This window comes from Trichosurus vulpecula, chromosome 1, assembly GCF_011100635.1.
Source record: "Trichosurus vulpecula isolate mTriVul1 chromosome 1, mTriVul1.pri, whole genome shotgun sequence".
NCBI lineage: Eukaryota > Metazoa > Chordata > Mammalia > Diprotodontia > Phalangeridae > Trichosurus > Trichosurus vulpecula.
Window position 1 is genome coordinate 363480760 of NC_050573.1, and position 22338 is coordinate 363503097.

Genomic DNA, 22338 nt, shown 5'->3' on the forward strand with positions numbered 1-22338 from the left:
TCTCCTGTTCTCTTTTTTTATATATATTTTTATTTATTTCACTATTTCCCAATTACGTGTGAAATTTTTTAACATTCATTTTTTTAAAAAAAAATATTGAGTTATTGCCAATGACAGAATCATTTGTTACAAATATCTTCACAGATCTTTTCCATTTTTCATTGTTTCATCTTAGTGCTTTGGGGATAATCTAGCTTACTTTGACTTCTCATTAAACTTTCTTCAAATGTGTATTTCCCACTGCTACATGTGTGCTGTATTCAGTTTAGTTCAACAAACATCTATTAAGCACTTCTATGTCCTAGGTACTATTTTAGGTACTAGGGATGCAAAGACAAAACAATTCCATCCCCTGAAGAGTTTGTATTGTATTGGGGAGATTCAACTTGTACACAGATAAATACAAAATTATTCAAGAAAAGAGAGAATATTAACAACTAAGGGGATCAGGGAAGACTACACAGAGGAGGTAGCACTCCATGAAAGGAGCCTTACAAGAAGGTAAGAATTCTGAGGACATAGATTAAGAAGGAGTTATGGTCTAAGAAAGGGGGGCAGCTGATGCAAATGAGTGGAGATGAGAGATGGAGTGTTGAGTTTGAGCAAGAGCTAATAGTCCAATTTGATTGCAACAGAAAATGCATGAAGATGTCTTTCTCATGATATGTCTTGAAAATAAGCTTAATCTTGAAAATATTGCATTATCAAAGTCACTGTTGTTACTGCCCGGTTGTTTCAGTTATGTCTGACTCTTCGTGACCCTATTTGGGGTTTTCTTGGCAAAGATACTACAGTGTTTTGCCATTTCCTCTCCAGCTCATTTTATAGATGAGGGAACTGAGGCAGACAGGGTTAAGTGCCTTGCCCAGGATCACACAGCTAATAAGTGTCTGAGGCCAGATTTAAACTCAGGTCTTCCCGACTCCGGGCCTAGCACTCTGTCTTAACTGCCCGTCAGAGTCAGTACCATTTAACACTTTGTCATAAGGCATTATAAGAAGTAGGTTGATGGTCAGAAAAGGCTATACCATGGATATTATCTCTTAGTGTTCCAGGTTAGTGTCAGTAAAACAAAAAACCTACCTGAAGACATTGGAAGTTTATAGAATCTGAGAAAGTAGGGGGTCTGTAGGAATAGACCTCCCCAAGGTGAGCATGTGCTCCCAATCCTAGTCAGAACAAACTCTTTCCCCAGTATTGGTAGAAATATATTGCTCATATCTCACTAAACTTCCATTTTTTTTTTCCAAAAGAGAAGACCCTTTATAATTTGACAAAATATGGAAGAAATAGTATAATTCTAGAAATTTCTACAAGTAGGGAAAAATTTTGGATTGATACTCAAAATAAAGATGTACAGGAATGATAATACAAATAATAATACTCAGCATTTGTGAGGTGCCTACTATGTGCCAGGCATTATGTTGAATGCTTTACAAATGTTATTTCATTTGGTCCTTGCAACAACCTTGTGAGATAGTGATTTTATTATCGTTGGTTTACAGTTGAGGAAACTGAGGCAAACAGAGATTGAGTGATCTGCTCAAGATCACACAGTTAGTAAGGCTCTAAGGTCAGATTTGAATTCTTCTCTTCTTGACCCCAAGCCTAGCAGTCTATCCACTTGAACACCTCACTACAATGCATAAAGGGCTGAGACTGACAGGAGTAGTGCAGTAAGTGAAAGTGAAAATAAGAATCTGGCTTCTTTGGAAATACCTATCTCTTCCTATTTCTCCCTTTCCCTCTCTTTCCCTACTTTGCCTCCCTTATCAAAACTGCCAGCCCCTAAGGCTGATCCCAGACTGTATTCATTATTGCCTCTGATTTCCCAAGTCCAAAATCGACCATGGGTGTCTGCTATAATCCAATTTTTTTTTGGTAAGAGAAATAAATAAAATAATCAAAGTCTAACAAGTCTTTGATTGGCTTCAACCAAACTTCATTTGTGACATTATCTTGATAACTTTGCCAGGGTTTGTTTGTGTTAGGTTTTTGGTGTTTTTGTTTATCTTGGCTGTTTTTGGCTTTATCAAGCCAAAATATAAGAGGGCCAGTTCTTTGTTTTCTCAGTCTTATTTTTCAGGCTTGTTTCATTCTATCTACCACCTACTGGTATGTAATTAATGAGGAAATGTCTCTTTAAAGACAATGTAAATGGAATGCTAGCAATTATTTATACCTCAGGCTATTAATTTTTTAAAATTGTGGACATTCTTATCCTGTCTTAACCTTTTGTTCCTATTATCTAACTGTTCTAATAGGCAATTAGAGATATAAGTGGAGCTTAAGGTAGGTTTATCCCAGGAGCTGCCATTCAAAGTGAACTGACTTGTGAGTTTGCCTGGGTATTTTCCTCTTTAGTTAAGAAATTTTTTTGGTATTATATCCGATAGGAAAGTTGTTTTTCCAATTCAGATTCCCTTATAGAAGCAATCTTAAGTTTCATTAACAAGCCTGGTGTGTGTATCCTAAAATCATTATATCAACTGATGGATTCTTAGATAATTTAATGTTTAGAAGACTATCAAGCTGACTTAGAATATCTGAGGGATTCATTTGCATTATTAATTTATGATTTCTCTTACCCATAGGATTTGAGATTTCATCCTTATGGGGAACTACTAATGTGGGAGCTCCTTCTGTTTTGCAAAGCCCTACCCATGTATGTGAGAAAAGGAGAAATAGGAAGAGATAGGCACTTAGGTTGAAGCCAGACTCTTGATTTCCTATAGTCCTTCACTTCTCATCTCAATTTCATTGTATTTGGTTGGCACACTGGAGAGAGCACTGGACCCGGAGTCAGGAAGACCTGAGTTGAAATATGACCTCATTTAATCTTTGGGAGTTGCCTGAGGCACATAAAGGTTAAATAATTTGCCCCAGACCACACAACATGTTACTTTGTCAGATGCCTGAATGGGGTAAAAAAAAAAAAGATTTCAATTCTTGGGACACTGGGGAGTTCATATGGTAATGTCAGGCAATCTTCTAGGCAGATAATGTTGAAGTTAGAGAAGAAGGGGAAAAGATGTGGCTCTTTGCATTGACTTCTTCGTTCTTGCATTTTCTAGGATAAGTGCTATACATGGTGACCAGGCGCACAGAGAAAATGTATCTATTTAGCTTTGAGAATGGGAATTATTGTAAACATTTTTGCAGTTTCCATGCCACATTAATACTGTTGGGACTGATGAAAATTAAGATGAATATCTTAATTCTGTTTTTTGGTTCATTTTCTTCAGCTCACCTTAAATCACAAAGATAAAGAATTTGTGGGCATCCCAATCTGTTCTGTATGAAGATATATGAAGAGCTTAAAAAATATTGAGCCAGCGGTACAGAATGATTAAAGGCTGTTGACAGAGAAAACGAGAACTTAGATGAGGCGAAACTTAAGAAAGTTATGCAGAAGATGATATTTTTGACAAAAATGTCCTAGTTATCAGGACTCATAGAATGCTCCCTATTGAAGTATTAGATACCTATGTAATTTTCCTAATTTTTAACCATCAAGAAAGTAAAACTTACTGCCATAGACTAAGAGGGAAAACTGTGGATATTAGATACTTTCTAAAACCGATATAAAATATTTAGGGCCAATAAGAAATCTTAGTAATAATAATAAACTTTTAAGTTTTACAAAGTCCTCTCCTCACAAGGCCCCTGTGAGGCAGGTAAGTATTATTATTTCCATTTCATATGTAAGGAATATTAGGCTCAAAGTTCATCCTTATGGGGATGTTAAATGTCAGAGTCAAGATTCAAACCCAATTCTCCTAACTGGAAGACTGCTGCTTTTTCATTTGAAACTCAAAGTTTTAAAAACGAATGTTAAAAATTGTTTTTACTTGTAACTGGGGAAAAATAAAATACTAAATAAAAGCTTTTAAAAAAGACAATCAACTTGTCAGCCACAACGTAAGTGCCATCACATCCCAGATGTGAGAAGGTGAAAGCAATGAGTAGAGGAGTGAGGCTGATGTCCTTTTTATGGCTATTGGCCAAAGAGAATGGTAGGAGAAACAGTCTCAAACTTACAGGTGAAGTAGAATTGGAGGATATTTATGGTACATAGCTGAATAAACTAGGCCTCTGACTTAGGCCAATAATGGCAGAATCAAGATGATTACTTACTTGCCAATTGATTATAATATACTAGAATTTTTAAGTATATTAAAGATACAAAGTCCTCCTGTTCTAATAATTTACAGTATTTTAGATCTCTGTCATGGAAATTTCTTGACCTTATCCTGCAGTATCTGATGTTATATGTTATTGATAAGTTACTGATAATCAACCCTACAGATAGGTCTCTGAATGTTCCTTGCCATTGCTTGAAATATTAATAAATATGTACCTCTAATAAAACACTAAAAACTACTGCTTTTCCTCATATGTTAATGGTATCATCTTCAAATAGAAACGGGGGCTCATTAAGTAATTTTAAAAAAGGATTCCTGCAGGATGCGTGTTTATATGTATTAACATTATCTATGTTCTAATGCATTTTTATTTATATTGTTAAATATTTCCTAATTGCATTTTAATCTGCTTCTGGTTGCACTCAGGAGTGTTGCAAGGCTGCATTCACCATGTGTTTGCCTCTACTGTCTTTTTCCACACTTCCTGGCAAATTAGTATAAGCAGTGAATTTGAATGAGTACCTTTCCCTTTTTTTTCCTTTTTTAGATGACACTGAGACATGAAGATGGTGATGAGAATGCTGAACCTCCCCCCAATGGACGGAAAGACCGGCGAAGGGCTAGTCTGGGTTCAAGTGAACATCGGGGATTAAATCGAAGAAGGAGCCGGAGGCACTCAGTTCAGAGTGTTAAAAGCACTTTATCAGCTCCTACTAGTCCCTGTAACCAGCCAGCTCCTAGCTTCAAGCTCAGCCAAAGTCATCCTGTTGGAGATCTCAGTGAAAAGTAAGCCCATTTACCCAAAGCTTTGCTTTCCCTCAAATGGTAGCTCGGTGATGACCAGAGGGAGAGGAGGGAGAGATCAGCACAGCTCACCCCTATCCCCACTGATCGGTCTCATACCCTTTCTGACTCTGGTTCCAGCTCAGGAGTTCTGCCTCCTCTCTCATATAGATCTTTATCTAAAGAGTCAGCAGGATCTCTCTGTGAAGCTGTCCAGGGCAAGCAAGAATGCTCACTCTGCTGTGGGATGTGGGAGCCTTCATCTCACCAGCCTGACGCATTCATGGTTTGGTCTAAAACGAATTTCTCCATTATGCACTTCAGAATCTGGTGCACTTTTGTCAGATGGGATAGAGTTGGTACTTCTGGTCTCCAAACTAACAGTGGATCGTGAACTACAATGTTCATATGCTTTGGAAGAGACCTTGTGAAAGTCTAAAGTCTCTGGTGACTTTAGCTTAGTGGATCATGAGGGAGAACATAAAACCTTTCCCTCAGACTTTCTCTTGGTTAGAAGTGGAAAACCGCACAAGTCTGAGATTATAGATATTGAGGGGCCTATGTAAGGCAGGGAAGTGAAGTTAGAGTAGACAATTTAGAAACTACAGGTAGTTCAGAAAAAGCAGTGACACACCCAGTGAGTGTTGTTATGTAATACAATTAAGACTAAATGGCTGTGTCAGGCTATATTTTATAAATACAACTTCTGTGTGTGTCAGGGAGTATGGGTGTGTGTAGTGTGTGTTAGGGGGGCTTGGTGTGCATCTGTATGTATATGAGAATCATCATTTTACATTGTTTGGTACCCAGCTTTGCAGATTAAATTTTTAAAAAAACTTAATTTTCTCACTTAACCAAGGGGCAATATGGCTTTGAAGTTAATGCAATATTGAGGAGACAAATAGCTGGGTCTTAAGTGGGTACTGTGCACTATCTATGCACCATGCACTATCTCCAGAATGTATTTTTTAAAGTAATTATGTTTGTTTAGAAAGGATATGTTACATATATATATATATATACACACGTATGTATGTATTTATACACACACACATTTTTAGTCATTTTGGATAATGTAAAGGTTTGGACTTTGTAATATCAATTAAGTTGGGTGTCTTTGAGTCTTATTAGGTGCTAAGCCCCAGGCCCAAACCCCTGTCTATTAGGTGCTAAGCCTATGTGGGCATGAAGTCCTCAGGGTCCTAAGGGGAGTTGCTAAGACCAGAGCCAATATTAAGAGCTTTAGTTCTGGTCGCTCAGATGAGTTTGATGAGGGCTAAAGAGTGCATAAAAAGAGAAGACAGAGCTATTTGCTTAGGACTTTCACTCTTGGTGGTGTGCTGCTGTGGAGACCCTGGGCAGCTGTCGTTAAGAGACTTCCAGCTTGTAAACCCGGATGTTCGGACTTTGTTAAACTCTGGTAACTGTGAATCAAGATTTGAATCAGACAAGGTCTGTCTCTTGATGTTTGTAATTTGTTTGTATTTGCTTTGAATTTCAGGGTGCTAGCTTTTTCCCCTGAAATAAGTGAATGATATTTGTATGCTGGGTTAAAGTAAGATTGTTTACCCCTTAATGTTGCTTTCCTTAGTAAAGCAGATCAAAAGAACCTGGGCTTGCAGCGTTCTTGTTTTTGGGCTCGTGTTGGTTTTTCACCTTCACAGCTTCTGCTAGCCGAATTGTTGAAACAGACTGGGAGTCAGAAAACTTTGGGTTCTTGTGCTCCTGCCTTCTGGGTGACTAGGGGCAAGTAAACTTTTCTAAAACTAGAAGCTCAGGTGCTGATTAGTTTCCACTCTACTGATCTATCTATCATCTATCTTCCTATCTACTTGTCTTTCTATCTATCATGTCTGTCTGTCCCCTCCATGCCTGGAGTGATCTCCTCCTTCATTTCTACATCCTTCATTTTTAAAAATCCCAACTAAAATCCAGGAAGCCTTTCCCAGCCCCTATTAATTCTGGTGCCTTTCCTCTCTTAATTATTTCCTGTATGTAGCTTGTTTGTACATTTTTGTTTCCTTGTGGCCTCTTCCATCAGTCTATGAGCTCCTTGAGGGCAGTATCCTCAGAGCTTAGCACAGTGCCTGGCACAAGGTGGTTGTTTACTAAATGTTCATGATTGACTATCACCTCTTTGTATGTATTTATATGTATATGTGTATATATGTATATATAAATATATAATATATGCATATATCATATATGTTTATATTTACAAATAAGAGCTCTTTTTGAATCACCTAATTGGCTGGGTGCAAAAGTTATATGATTATTTAGGTCAGGGCTGTCCAAAATGTGGCCTGTGAGCTGCATACAGCCCGCAGTGTGATTAATGCAGCTGGCCTATAAGCATAGAAATTTACATAAATGCTTTACTAAACGAAGCTGAGCTACCACAGAGCTCTCGCTAAAAAAGGCAAATAAAAATATATTGTCTGTTGTTTCAATAAAAACCTAAGGTTGGACAGCCCTGATTTAGGTCATCGGATCATAAATAAAACTAAAGTTTGAATCATTTAAGAAAAAGCAGAAATGTCCAATGCAGGATATCTTATAGGTGTTTGAGAAATGAATTATAAGTACTGATTTATACTCTGCTTTCTGGATGAGAGGTAGTTTCTGATTTGCTTGCATACAGAGGTCTTTTTCATGCCTGATCCCTCTACAAACTACATTTCAGGTGCTTTCATAATGATCGTTCCTGCATTGCAAGGTGTTCCTCTATTTTTAAATGTGCCTTCATACAGACTTCCCCCTGCCCACTTCCTCCTTATCTGGGACGTTCTTTCTCCTCACCTCTGCCTCTCAGCATCCCAAGCTTCCTTAAGGGCTTTGCTCAGGTGCCACCTCCAGCAGGGATCCTTTCCTGACAATCCTTTAAATACTCGGGGACAGACGCCACCTCCCCCTGTTGTTCCTCCCGCACCTTCCATGTGTCCTCTTGTTCAGACTAATTATCTCTTGTTCCTTTGACACATCGTCCCAAAGAATCACTTTGAGTCTTCTCACCAGTCTTTTTGTCTTCTCAGCTCCCTGCCTCCAGCTTTTCCTTCTTTCAAGCTATCCTGCCCAAAGCTATTACTTGTCTTTCCAAAACTGATTGCATTGGTTAACCTGTTTGTTCCTAAAGTTTAATTTTTTATCATATTCCTTGCTTTTCCTTTTTCCCGATCTCTTTCCCTTTTCCTTTCTTTCCTGGAGGGAGTGGGATTAAATAAATACCAAGACCTAGATAGACAAAACCACAACTGGATTTGATTTGAAAGGAAAAACAAGACCCCAGCCTAGTACGTATTACCTTTAATTCTTTTAAAGTTATGAGCTGATGATTGTGTTCCATGAGATCACAGCCGCGCTACATGAGCGGTAGATGGTGACGACTGAGAACATCTGAATAATGTTTAGATTGTGGCTTTGGGAGAGGTCAGTTAAACTGACAGCTTAGCTACTCTGATCACCGGAGTTTCCAAGAAGCAAAGCCTTCATCAAGCAGGATCCAGTGCTGGCAGAGAGGCTGCAAAAGCTAGAATATGGAGAATATTTCTGGGATCCTCCAGTGGGTGGGGTAGAGAGGAAGAGATTGAGTCTTTTTATGAGGAGGGAGGCAAGAGAAAAAAAATCATGGGTGTCCTAAGATTTAGTCCTAGAAGGAATTGGTAAACTGAGGCTCAGTAAAATGACTTCCCAGAGTACATTGGTAATAAGAGGCCAAACTGAAAGTCACACCTAGGTCTTCTGAATTGTAAATGAAATGCTCTATAGTCCCTTGCCTCACTCCTGCTGGAGAGTAGGGGTGGCCACTACTCTGCTTACCCTCTTCTATCACTCTTTTCCCTCTGATCTAGAATTGGAAGCTTGAGTTGTCCAATTGTGCCTTTGCCATTTAAACAAAGAGAGGGAACACCCCCTACACACACACCTTGAAGGAGTGCTGCCGAGTCCCAAATTCCCACTATTCCCTCTATTGTTTCTAAACATATAAGAGGGTGCTGGGCTGCTGAGCTTGTCAGATGACACAGCTGGCAGGGGAAGAAACCAATTCCAAGCCCCACTCCCCATCTCCCTGACCATCTTTGATGGAGAAGGCTGGAAACCTCGGTCCCCACCCCCCCCACCCTGTGGTATAGATATGCATTAAGGCCAAGATAAGGTGAATGTTTGGGTCTTGGGAAGCAGGAGGGATAGGACTATAGGAATGACACCTATTTGGCGGTAAGCTAGTTCTTTACTGGTCCTCAGAGGGAATAAAGAGAATGTTTTGCTTCCTTCCTCCTTAAGAAGAAAAGGGCCAGCCTGAGGGGAATTGGGGTAAAAAGCTTCACCTTGCCTGTCTTGCAGCTCTAGGGTGGGGGGGAGGGGGAGGGAGTTTTCCTGACTGCTAATTCTCTGGGAGGAACTAAGTGGAATTCTTTTAACCTAGTTTCCTTTTTAATTGATTCTTTTAATTATTACTTTTTAAAGTTGGCTTCAGTTGTGTTTTATGTTCCTACAGGGCTCACTGTATCTTAAACCTGCTTGAGGCTTGGCCTATAGTAACCTGGTTCCTCCTTTTCCTAGCTCTGGACTCTCTTTAGAATGTGTTGGCTGCCTTCATTGATCAGAATGATTGACATTTCTATAGTGTTTTAAGATTTGCAAAGCATCACGTAATCTCCCTTGAACCTCACAATTCCGAAACGTAGGTCTTATTATCCCTCTCCCCTTTCTCCCTCTTCTAAAAAAAAAAAAAGGTAAGTTCACGGAGGGTCAGAGGTAGCAAGTGATTTACTCATGGTCACATGGCTAATACTTAAGTGCCTGATGTGGGGTTTAAAACCTAACCATGCTGTTTCTTTATGAGCCTCGAAGTTCAGTAAAATATTTATCAAGCCCCACCCCGCCCAGGTACAGAAGATTAAAAAGTTTAGATGGGACATGGACCCTGCGCTCATGGAACTCACCATCTCATAGGAGAATAAGACACAGATACCGTGTAATATTACATTCTATAGTTAAGTGCCCTGTAAGGTTTGAGGTCATTGTTAACATTAGTAGGGGAGTAACAGGGAAGATTTCAAAGAACAGGCTGCATATGAATTGGTCTTTGAAAGATGAGTAGAAATGGAAGAGTTGACAAGAAAGAAGTCATTTCAGGTGTGGGAAACAGTGTGAGAAAAGGCATAGAAATGGAAAAGCATGACACCTATTGGGATGCAGAGGGTGGCTCCCTCTATGGAATGCCAATGCCCTATCTCACTATCATTCCCTTTGAAAATTCCTTGCAAAGAGATCTAGGCTGTGTATCTGCTCTCCTCAGAACTAGTTCTAGAATTATATCAGACCACACAAAATTGGGAACCTCCTTACTATAACCTCACCCCACCTCATCTCTAGGGATGGTCTGTTGTTGTTATTGTTAATTGTTGTTGAGTCATTTTTCATTGGTGTTCAGCTCTTCATGACCCCATTTGGGGTTTTCTTGGCAAAGATACTAGACTGGTTTGCCATTTCCTTTTCCAGCTCAGCTGAGGCAAACAGGATTAAGTGACTTACCCAGAGTCACACAGCTATTAAGTGTCTGAGGCCACATTTGAACTCAGGAAAATGGCCTGGCACTGTGCCACATAGCTGCTCTAGGGGTGATCTAAACAGACTTGAAATCACGAGATGACCTTGGGATAAAGCAGCCCAAACTTTGAAGAGTCTTTTAGTACCAGGACCAAAAGTAGTTCAGTACTGGTTCTGAGTGATTTCCTCTGATGTATCCCATCTACCTTCCCAGTACTAATAGCACAATTTCAGTGGTTCCCCATTAAAACAGGGATGCTCTTTTTGAGAGTTCTTATACATCTTAAAAATGACATAGAATACTTTCAAATAGAATTTATAAGCTAACATTGTTTTTGTGCAAATGATATGAGCTCTTGGAGCCAGCTCATTAAAGAGAGCTAGAGAGCCATGAAGTTCAGTTCATTAAGCATGTATTAAGTCTCTATTAAGCTAAGGATACAAAGGCAAAAAAAGAAACAGCTGCTCTTCTAGAGGAGCTTATATCCTATTAAAGGAAAATAATATGTATGTGTATAAGTGAATAAATATATGCAAAGCAAATATGAGGTAATTTTAGAAGGGAGCCCTAACAACTGCTGGCCTTGAAAAGACTTTCTATAGAAGGTGATCCTTAAGCTGAGCCCTGTAGGGAACTAGGGATTCCAAGAAGCAGGGGTTAGGAGGCAACAATCTGGGGAAAATATGTATAGAGATAGGAGATGGGATGTCCCATAGAGAAAGGGGACCGTGAAGTAGGACTGTTTGGCTACAAAGTTGAGTTCAGCCAAGGGATATGAAATCATTCCAGAAAACAATAGATTGGAGCTAGATTGGGAAGGGTTTTATATGCCAAACAAAGGAGTTTGCATTTTTATCTTTAAAAAAAAAAGGAGCCACCGAAACTTCTTGAAAAGAAAGATGGCAGACTTAGATCTGTGCTTTAGGAATAGCAACTTGGCAACATGAGAGAAATCAAATTCTCGGTGTTATCAACTAACTGCTCCACGTTTTGGGCTCTCACTGTTTTGAAGCATGATTATGAATATATTAAGGATGTCTGGAGGTTTGGAGAAAGAGTATATAGGTATTAATCTTTGCATCTGGGCATTACTAAAAGAAACGGATTTATTAGAGGGAGGAGAGAAGGGTTAAGTTGGCATCAATATTATATCCCATAGAGGTCTGTTGACCTAATTAATTTTCCATCTGCTTATTCTGAGTCTATGCCTTGCCTTGAATACTGCTCACTGGCTTGGTATGTTGTGAGTTCAGGTGGAAAAGCCTAGTAACCTTTGGCTGGAAAGGATAATGACAGTGTGCCGGAGTCACAGATTGTATAAGAACAGGTGTGCAAGCCACCTGCTGGACACAGCCCATTAGTTTCTTGGTGTTAGGCCCTCCAGAAGTGCAAAGCAGTGTGGCCGGTGTTTCTTCACTGAATTACAAACATACCTCTAACAACAGTTTGTTTATAAAACATCTTACTCTTTTCACATGGGATGATGTTATCCCAGTTTCCGGATTTACTTAAGACACCCTAGTTTGAAACGTTCTATTTGTTTTTTAAAAAATATACACTTCCACATTCTTAGAGATGAATCACTTTCCAAAAGTTGGTGCCTGTGAAATGGCCTCATTTCAAATGCCTGTTTGAAGGGTATTTGTTCTGTGGCCCCCAAAGCAGCTGTATAGCTTGTGAATAGGTGAATAATAGAGAGAAAGTGGGAGGCAAAGGGGGGTGAGAAGCAAAGTGGGAAATGGTCCCTGTATGCATAGCTGAGTCACCTGTGTAACATCTGTGCTTAAAAAAAAAACCTTAAAATAAAGTAGCTCATTGTATTGAATTCCCTGTAGACCTTGAAATACACAGAAGCATGCCTGACCTAGATTTCTTTTCTTCAAATCTATGTGAATTTTCTGGCTTTACTTACTGCTAACTTTTTGTTGTTTTTTTTTTTCCTTTTTGACTGTATGCACCACATGCAAGGAATTTTAGATGAAGTTTCACAATTGTGTGATCCAACTAACTCTGAACACTTTTGACTGAAAGATGGAACTATGTTAAAGGCTAGAAAGATGCCTAATACAAACACAATACCTTACTTTTATTATTTTTTACAATAATACAGACTGACATTTATGTAGCACTTTAAGGTTTGCAAAGAACTTTACATGCATCATTTCATTTGCCCTTCACAACAACCATAGGTGAGGTGGTTGGTATTATTATCCCCATTGTACAGATAGAGAAGCTGAGACTCAGTAACAACTAGTGATTTGCCCGGCATTATACAGATAGTGTCTAAGACAGGATTCAAACCTAAGCCGTCTTGACTCCAAGTCCTACGTATCTACACTCTTTAAAGCATTTTTAATTCTTCCGTGATCCTCACCACAATGCTATGAAAGAGGCCTCCTTCCCCTTTTATAGATAAAGACACAAAGGCCCAGAAAGATTCAATGCTTTGTTCAACGTTACCCAGCTAGTAAGAGGTGGCACCAGGTTAGAGCCTAGGTGTTGTGGTATTCTTAATTTACACGCTTCCTCCATTGTACTACGATGCTGCCTCTCAAGGCATCAATAAATATAAAACCATTAACAGAACAACCTCTTTGAAAGCATATCCATTCAGTCATTCATAAGATATGTATTGTATCTAATTAATACTTTTTTTATTTTAGGTATTTAATCAGTTAGCAGAATGGGGATTGGACACAGGATTTCCTTGGTATAGGGAACTCCGAAATGAGAAGACTTCCCCATAGATGTTATTCAGCACCTTCTCTGAAAGTCAGTCTTAGTTTCCTAGGATTCTGAGAGGTTGAGATTTGTACAGGGCCACCCAGATAGGGCTTGAATTTAGGTCTTTCTGCCTTTGAGGTCATGTCTCTGTCCATTATTTTATTCTGCCTCTCAATTCCACATGTGATGTAAACATCTGACATTGTATCTATGTGTTAATCTGTGGAAGCAAAACTAAGGCTTTCAAGTAGTTATTAAAAATGAGTGAAATATTTAATGTCAGTCAGTGACTGGGTGATTAAATACATCCTTAAAGATGACAAATAAGGCCTCTGAACTTTAATTGGCTTTGTTTTTTGTTATTTTGGTTGTGTTTTAGCTTGGTTGTTTTCCAACTACCTCCTAAACTCTATGCCAATATTTCCTAGGTGTCTATCCACTTTTTACTATCAAATGCCCATACTTCTCATAGCCTCTCCCCTTAAAAAAGGTGATTTCTTCCTGTGTCCTGGTTCTCTCCTACCTTGATCAGTTTTTTCCCCTAGTTCCCACCTACCATTCTCTTAATTGCTATACTGAGATTGACAAGGGCAGAGTGGTATCTGATATAAAACTTACCACTCCATGGATCAGTTTACATTGAGAAAAACTTTTCTAGATTAACTATCATAAAATGTGGTAACCAACCAGGACTAGTCACATCACTCCAGGCATGTTCTGACCAGCAAAAGGGTAAGGTGGGGAGAATGGCATGAGAATTTACATAGTGCTCACTGTAATATCCTCAAGGCAGCAGAGTCAAGAAGACTCCTCTTCACGAATTCAAATCTGGCCTCAGAGATTTACTAGTAGCATGATGCTGGGCAAGTCACTTAACCATGTTTACCTCAGTTTCCTGTTGTGTAAGATGAACTGGAGAAGGAAATGGCAAACCACTCCAGCATTTTTGCCAAGAAAACCTCAAATGGGGTCACAAAGAGTTGGAAGCAACTGAAATGACTGAACAACAAGTAATGTCCTGAAAAAGTTTATAATCTAGTAGGAAGCTGAGACGTGTATACAGATAATCTGCAATAAAACCTAAAAAAAGATTAAGTACACAGAGAGGTCAGACAGGTGGCCAAAAGGGAATCAAAGATGGAGAGGTCACTTTGAAGCTTAGGTTCTAATAAAAAGAAGTGGTGATCACATAGGGCTGGGATGGCTTCATCAGGAAGGTCATGATGGATTAACTTTGTTTCCTTTTTAACAGGGCAACTAAGGGAAAATTATATAGCTATATTTTATCTAGATTTTAACAAAACACATGTCAAAGTCTCTCATGTTCCTATGGGATATGCTGATAGCATAGTTTGGTGGATTTATAACTTGTTGAATGGATGGACCCAAAGAGCAGTCATTATTGGTTCTATGTCAACTTATTAAAAAGGTCTTAGTGGAATGTCCTAGAGATGTATGTTGGACATTTTAGCGGTAATTTGGAATAAAGAGACTATATTTTATCACGCTTATCAAATTTGTAAGTGACACAAAGCTTGAAGGAATATCTAATATGCTGCCTGAACCATAGAGTCAAGATTCAAAATCATTTTGACAGACTAGATAGGGCATTGAACTGAATCTAATGAAATGAAACTTAATTGGGTAAATCATTACACTTGAGTTTGAAAAATTAATTTCACAAGTATAAGATTGGGGAGGCATGGTGACCCAACAATCTATCTGAAAAAGTATGACTCAGAAGTATGATATGTTAATACAATGTTATAATGTATTGACTCCAAGGCTTATTGTTTGGGATTAGGGAGGTGACAGTTCTATTTTACTATTCCCTGGCCATATCTTCTATGGAATATTGATTTGGACTCCAGGTGCCCATTTCAGGAAGGTGAGCTGGAGAGTGTTTAGAAAATAACAGCTAGGATGGAAAAGGGTCTCCAGCTTACGCCACATGAACATTGGCTGAAGATGTGTAGACATGATGCTTGGAGAAGAGACTTAATGGACATATAATAGCTGTCTTCATGAGGGAGGGAAAGGAGGAAAGGAAGAAAGAGAGAAATAGGAAAAGAAACAAAGAGAAATAAATTATTAATTAAATTCTTATTTTGTGCCAAGGACTCTGCTCAGTACCAAAGATACAAATAGAAAAGTGAGATAGTCCCTGGCCTTAAGAAGCTTTTGTTCTAATAGGGGAAAGTTTTTGAAACTCTATGCAACCTCGGTCTAATCTGTCTTTCTAGATTCATTGGACATTATTTTCCCTCCCACACTCTGCGGTCTAGCTAAGCTGCCCTTCTCTCTCTATTCCTCACACATGATACTCTGTCTCCCAAGTCCATGCCTTTGCAATGACCATCTCACATGCCTGAAACATACTCCCCCTTTTGTTGTTGTTTTTGTTCTCTCGTTCTGTTATGTCCAACTCTCTATGGTCCTATGTACCATGACACTCTAAGCCCTTCTGTCCTCCACTATTTCTCAAAGTCTGTCCAAGTTCATGTTTGTTGTTTCCGTAGCACTATCTATCCATCCCATCCTCTGCCATTCCCTTTTCCTTTTGTCTTCAATCTTTCCTGACTTCAGGGTCTTTTCCAATGAGTCCAGCCTTCTCATTATATGGCCAGAGTATTTAAGCTTCGGCCTCAATACTTGACCTTCCATTGAATAGCCTGAATTTCTTTAATTATTGGCTGATTTGGTCTCCTTACTATCCAAGGCACTCTCAAAAGTCTTTTCCAGCACTGCAGTTTGAAAGCACCAATTCTATAGTGCTCAACTTTCCTTAGGCTCCAACTCTCACAGATACACATTGCTACTAGATTTGACTAAATGGACCTTTGTTGGCAAGGTGATGCCTCTGCTTTTTTGTATGCTGTCCAGATTTGCCATAGCCTTCACTCCAAAGAGCTAGAGTCTTTTAATTGCTTGACTGATGTCATGGAGTGGGGGGAAAAATCAAAGACAATGCTTCTCATAAGGACAAGAGAGTCAAAGACTTTTTATTACTACTAGTTGATTATTCTTCTCTCACGAATATGCAAAATCCTCTTTAGAGTTTTACTTAAATATGTCAGGAAGTCCTTGAGTGACACAGGGGCAAGCAATAAGCCAAACCCTCTCACAGTACTTGACTGTCTAATCAATTCTTTCTAACAGCCAACAGAAAATGTCAAATATAGCCAATTCCAATCCACTTTGTGTTCATCAGTAACAACAAAGTACAAAGCACAGTAAAAATGTAACACAATCCTTGACATGCTTAACAAAAGTGGAATCAGTTTGCTGTGATTATATAACAGTAGTTACGGTATTCAGCCACCATGCCTCATAAATCTATTTCAAGTAAGAAAAACAAGGGCATATAATCTTACTCGAGTCACATATAACTGGACAGGAATCAGTGCTCGTAATATTCAGCTGAGAAGCAAGAACCTTTATGGAAACTGAGTGACTGACACACCTCTTCCCTGCTGATGGCTATGTTTCATTTGCAACTGACTGTTAAGAAGACAGTGTAGAGGTGAGCTGTTAGAGCGGCCTCTTCCTGTGAGAGCCCCTGGAGAAAAGATCTGAATGGGAAGAAATCAACCCTGGGCATGGATGTTTGAATCCAGGAGACAACTCCATGAGCAGGATGTTTTCGAATATGTCCCTAGTACCTAAAGAAACTCTTCTTTAATATTCCTGAAGTAAAGAAGGAAGAGATGTCATTTGGGGGTGGTGCTGAAGACCTACTGATAGTATGGACTGCATCATTTTTTAATTTTTATAATCTCAGTGCCTTGTATATAGTAGATCTTTAAAAGCTTGTTGCCTTGAATAAGTCTAACCAGGCAGCAGGCATATGAGACTACCTTAGAAGGCAGGGTCTTCTCAGAGTATAGCATGTTACAAGATAAAAGGCAGAATGTATAAGGAAGTGGTGGTAGGGACTTTAATTCTGCCTCTTTATCAATTAGCTAGATACTCTGGAAGACACAAGAGAATTGCAAGACATTGACACTACCCAAAAGGATCTCAAAATCTACTGGTAATTGAGATTCACTCTTGCAGCTATTGAGAAATGCAAAAACTACTGTATAACAAAACTCTGAGGGGTTCATTGCTAATTCTAAGTACTGATAGGACTTCCTGATTGGTAGTCTAGGGAATATATAGAAGAAATGGAACTTTAGGTGAGTCCCTGAAGAAGTAGCAGAATGTTTCAAGACTGAAAGGAGAAAGGGGGAATTCAAACTAGGGAAGTAAAAGCAAGGTGTCTTGAAGTTAGGAACTAGCGTGATGTAAGGAGAGAGTCATAATAAGGACAGTCTGGGGCAGTGACTCACAGTCAAAAGGATAATTCATTGTTCAAGAAGACAATTTAGCCATGATAATTAACAGTGGAATAATCAGTACACAAAATCCCACATTATGATGATATTTCAGAAGCATACAGGAGTCATATAGGTGGTGTGGTACAAGCTATACATGATATAAAATGTGGATTGGTGTACCACGCAGCTAAAACAAAATACAATAGATATTCGATATGCTTAACTGATTGGAAAAGTGGAAATGGTGTTGAGTCTCTTGATCAGTGTTACCATGGAAAGGACTCAGAGTTTTCTTACTTTGGATTGGCTTGGCTGGTCAGTACCATATCCAATGTCAATTTATAGAATCATTCCAGCAGCCTTCAAACAATGAGTCCCATAGTTTTCATTGCTTTCAAAATGATAATTTCATTGTTTCCAGCTGCTGAAAAGCATGAGTGAATTTGTCTAAGTAATGTACAGGTCAAATCCTGTTACAACTAACTCCATCGGGAATGCAAATATTTTTCTTTGTAGTGGAATTTCATTTTAACCAGTGTTGGCAGCATTGAAGGCTTCCTGTCTTCACTGTCATCACCCACAGCCTCTTTTCTTACTTGGGATAATAGTCTTAGGAATGTTTCTCTTTTTTTTCAGGCTAGCCCCTTCCTCATAGTAAGTCAGTATGTGAGCAGGGTGGTCTTCTTGAGTTCAACAGAAAATACTTTCCTGCAGATACTATAGTTAGAATATATGGGAATGACAGGTATAGCATCCAAATTTCAGAGTAAGATGCTTGTTTGATCTGAGTGAGTCTATTGATTACACACACACACACGCGCACACACACACACACACACACACACACACACGCACATGCACACACATCTAGCCTATTCCCAGTTCAAGGTTCTTCCTTGCACCTATCTCTCAGGTTTATATTTCTGTTTCTGTTGGTAGAGCTTTTAGATGAGCTCCCCGTGTGAGCGAGAGGCAGCACAGTCATTGGTCAAGACTTTTTCTGGAGCTTGTCTTTGGGAATTGCCTTCAGGGCCTGTGATGGGGACACTATTTCTAAACAGCAAGTGGAGGATAAGGCCTCTTTTCCCACTGAGTGGGTTTGAGTCAGCTCTACCCGTCCTGATTGTATTAGACTGAAAAGTATCTGAGTCACTGCTAAAGGAGCCAAATAACTTTTTTCCTTAATTCCGTAGGTCTCCAGAATATGCAAAAAAGAACACAGGAGTGAGTGGAGGGAAGCAAGGAGGAAACAGAGACATGGGAAAGATGGATGGGACTTCTAGATTATGGTGGAAATGGGGGATGTGAGTCAGAGGCAGCAGCTTCTGGGCTAGTGACAAAGAGTCCTTCAGCCAGGCCAGAAGCTACATTACCAAGCTAAAAGGCAGTGGTGGCCAAGGTCCAAAGTAAAGGCTGCAGATGCCAAAGCAAAGGGAGTGTGGACTCCAGAGGGGAGGGTGCAGCTCAAAATGTCTGCCTTGCCAGCAGAACATCCCAGGAACTTGTAATGGCAGTGTATCAATGAACCAATCAAGCAGCAAACATTTATTAAGTTTCTACTGTGTATTAAGGACTTTGTTAAACAAGCACTGAAGACATAGTTGAAATAGTCCCTGCCCTCAGGGTACTTACATTCTAGCATGGTAGACACTGTATGTGTAGAGCAATAAATATAATGCACCTTTAAAACAAGCACAAGTTAACTTTGAACTAGAAGGTACTAGAGGAATTGGAGGAACTAGAAAATACCTCCTATAGTTGGTGAAGGAAAGCAGAGAATACAGGAGGTGGCAATGACGAAGGAAAGCATTCCAGGCATGAGGAATATCCAATGTAAAGGTGCAGAGATGGAAGATGGAGTATCATGTGTGAAGAACAGCAGCTAGTCTAGTATGAAGGGAGTATACAGCATGTGAAAGGAAGAAGACTGGAGGGGTATGAAAGGGCCAGCTTGTGAAGAGCTTACAGCTCCAAAGAAGAGTAATAACAGGGATCCATGAGAGTCCTTTGCCTTGGGAGGGCGGTATAGCCAGACCTGGGCAGCCTTAGGGAGGGTAGATTTGTATAGAGACTTGAAACAGGAAGGAAGCTATCATAGAAGTCCAGGTGAACAGTGATGAGGACCTTCTGAACTAGGGTGGTGGCTACATGAGGGGAGAGAATGGGAGATACGTGAGATGTTGTAGAGGTAAAAGCAACATGATTTAGCAATCGATTGGGCATAGGGAGTGAATAATGAGAGTGAGAAGTCAAGAATGACACTGAGGTTGGGAGCCTGGGTGACTGAAAGGATGGTGGGTTCATATGATCTCAGAGCTTTGGGAATTGGCCAAGGGAAATGTCTATGCATTTCATAGCAGCAAATTTTCATTCCTTTAGATTCAATTTGAATTTTGGCTATAGCCAAAAGTCATTTGGAGCCAAATCTGATCAATAAGACAGATTGTACTGTTGGGATTAAGCATGGTATAGTGGAAAGATCACCAAAATAAGAGATAGTAGATTTGAGTACATTCTGGTTTGCCACTAACTTACTGTGACATTAAGCGAGTAACTTCAGTTCTCTAAGCTTCAGTTTCTTCACCTTTAAAATAAGAGAATTAAGATTTCTTCTAGCTTTATGATTCAATTTTTTAGATTAAATTTTGACCACAAAGTGGCATACCATGCAGAGCATGGGACATAGAGTCAGAAAGACCTAGGTTCAAATCCTCCCTCCAACACTAGCTGTGTGACCCTGGTGAAATTGATTTTCTTCAGCGAGCCTCAGTTTCTTCATCTATAAGAAGGGGGTCTTGGACTCTAAAATTGAGGCTTCTTTCTACTTCTATATCTATAGTGCTATCATATTATACAGCAGGCACTGACTAAATGTTTCTTGAACCTAGTTCAACTCCTTCATGAAGGCCCAAAGAAATCAGATGAATTGCATTCTAGTAGCAGATCCAGTATTTAAAGCTTCATTTCCTACCTCCTAATTGAGTATTCTTCTGCACCAAGACATTAAATGACTGTCTCTGACTCCTCAGCTAGCTAAGCAAGGTTTAGCTACATGAGTCTTGACTTCTCTGGTGCCTTGTATTCTTAATTTGTTTTATGTACATACTTTTTATCTTCACAACTAGATTTTAAGAGGCCTGAGAGGCCTGGTTTTCATATTTTCTACCTCTTTTCTATACCATACAGTGCCTACCATGGAACTAGGAAAAGAGTTTCAGTTTAATAAATGCTTTTTGAATTGAATTGGATTGGAATGGTCCATGGAAAAAGTTGTTAGATCCTGGAATCAGAGGATGCCAAAGAGGCTGAGATCAGATGTGCTTGAGTCAAATCGGAGGAGTAGGTGGACAACAAGAGAGGTGATATAGATGGGAACAAGCAGGAAAATGACCTTGAAAACTAGGAAGAATCTATATCTGCTAGGAAGTGAAATCATGAATGAAAGCATCATGCAAGAGAATGATCAAAGTGCATTGCAATAAAGATTATTTTTTCAGAAGTCTTTTGGACTAATTGGAATGGGAAAAGACTAGAAGCTGATAAAGAAAAGCCATCCAGGCTTCTTTATATTCTTTTTATTACCCTTCCAAGAACTTAAATACAGGCATGCACCAACTAATGTTAACCAGTTCCACAAAAATATGACAGGTGAAATGACATGACATTTCCATTGGAACAATGTTTTAAGTGCATGATCCAGAGAATGATATCATGCAGGGCTTTGTGACATTATGGCAGGATTAGATCATGACATATTAATGTTCAGAAGTAAAGAGGATAGAGGACCAGCTTTGGATTCAGGAAGATTCTGTCTCTGACACATCCTTGCTATCATGAACAAGCCACTTTTAACCTCTTGGTGCCTCTGGCAAATCCCCAGGTCAATAAAACAGAATCTCTCATCTCCGTTAGAGGAAAAAGCTTCCAAAACAGGAGTTTCCAGCATTGGTAGGTTCATTATAGTTCCTTCTTCTCTCTCCCAAAAAAAATATGCTATGACAAACCAGTTCTTGTGGGAGTCACATTCCGTGGGCTATCTCTTTGTAGCCATGCCTCACAATATATGCTCTATTAACATCAGCCGATGATGATTATGATAGAAGTTATAGTGCTATATCCAGATAAAGGACATGTTTACCATTCTAAGTGATGACCATTTTGGACATGATACTTCTGATTCTCCTCCTGTCCTATCCTCATTGTTAGTCCTTTCTTCCTCTTGAAATGATTTCGTGTTCATTTGTATTTATTTTGTGTTTATTTATCTACATACAGCAGAATGCAAACTCTCTGAGGGCAGAAACTATTTAATTGTTTTGTCTTTGTATTTCTGGCACATAATAATAGTGCCTGGAACAGGATAGGAATATAATAAATGTTTGTGAAATTGAATTGAACACAACTAAATAGAAGGTCCTAGTGCAAAAACATTTTTCCTATATTTTCAGTGGCATTTCAAAAACCCTGTGGTGTTGTGAGAAGTCAAACTGGTCCCCAAAACAGTCTTATTGATTTTTAAAATTGATTATTTAGCTATTTTTAACATTCTTTCCTTTTTAAATTTTGAGTTCCAAATTCTCTCCCTCCATCCCACTCTCTCCCCCACTCACTCAGAAGGTAAGCTATATTATATCAACTATACATGTGAAAGCATGCTAAACATTTCCATATTAGCCATACTGCAAAGAAAAAAAAGGAAAAAGGTGAGAAAATTCTAATTTAATTTGTACTCAGAGTTCATCCGATCTCTCTGGAAGTGGATAGCATTTTTTCATCTTGAGTCTTTTGGAATGGTCATGGATCATTGTATTGATCA

The 22338-nt window shown here is 39.1% G+C and overlaps 1 protein-coding gene across 6 annotated transcripts in view; it reads left to right on the plus strand.

Annotated features, from left to right (window-relative positions):
* Positions 1 to 22338, plus strand: part of FHOD3 (formin homology 2 domain containing 3) — a 726388-nt gene that overhangs the window by 517048 nt on the left and 187002 nt on the right. For all 6 annotated transcript variants that reach the window (XM_036756241.1, XM_036756258.1, XM_036756249.1 and 3 more), the window contains one exon: positions 4693 to 4931. In XM_036756241.1, coding sequence (XP_036612136.1) covers positions 4693 to 4931 — 239 coding nt within the window. The remainder of the gene's footprint in view (positions 1 to 4692; positions 4932 to 22338) is intronic.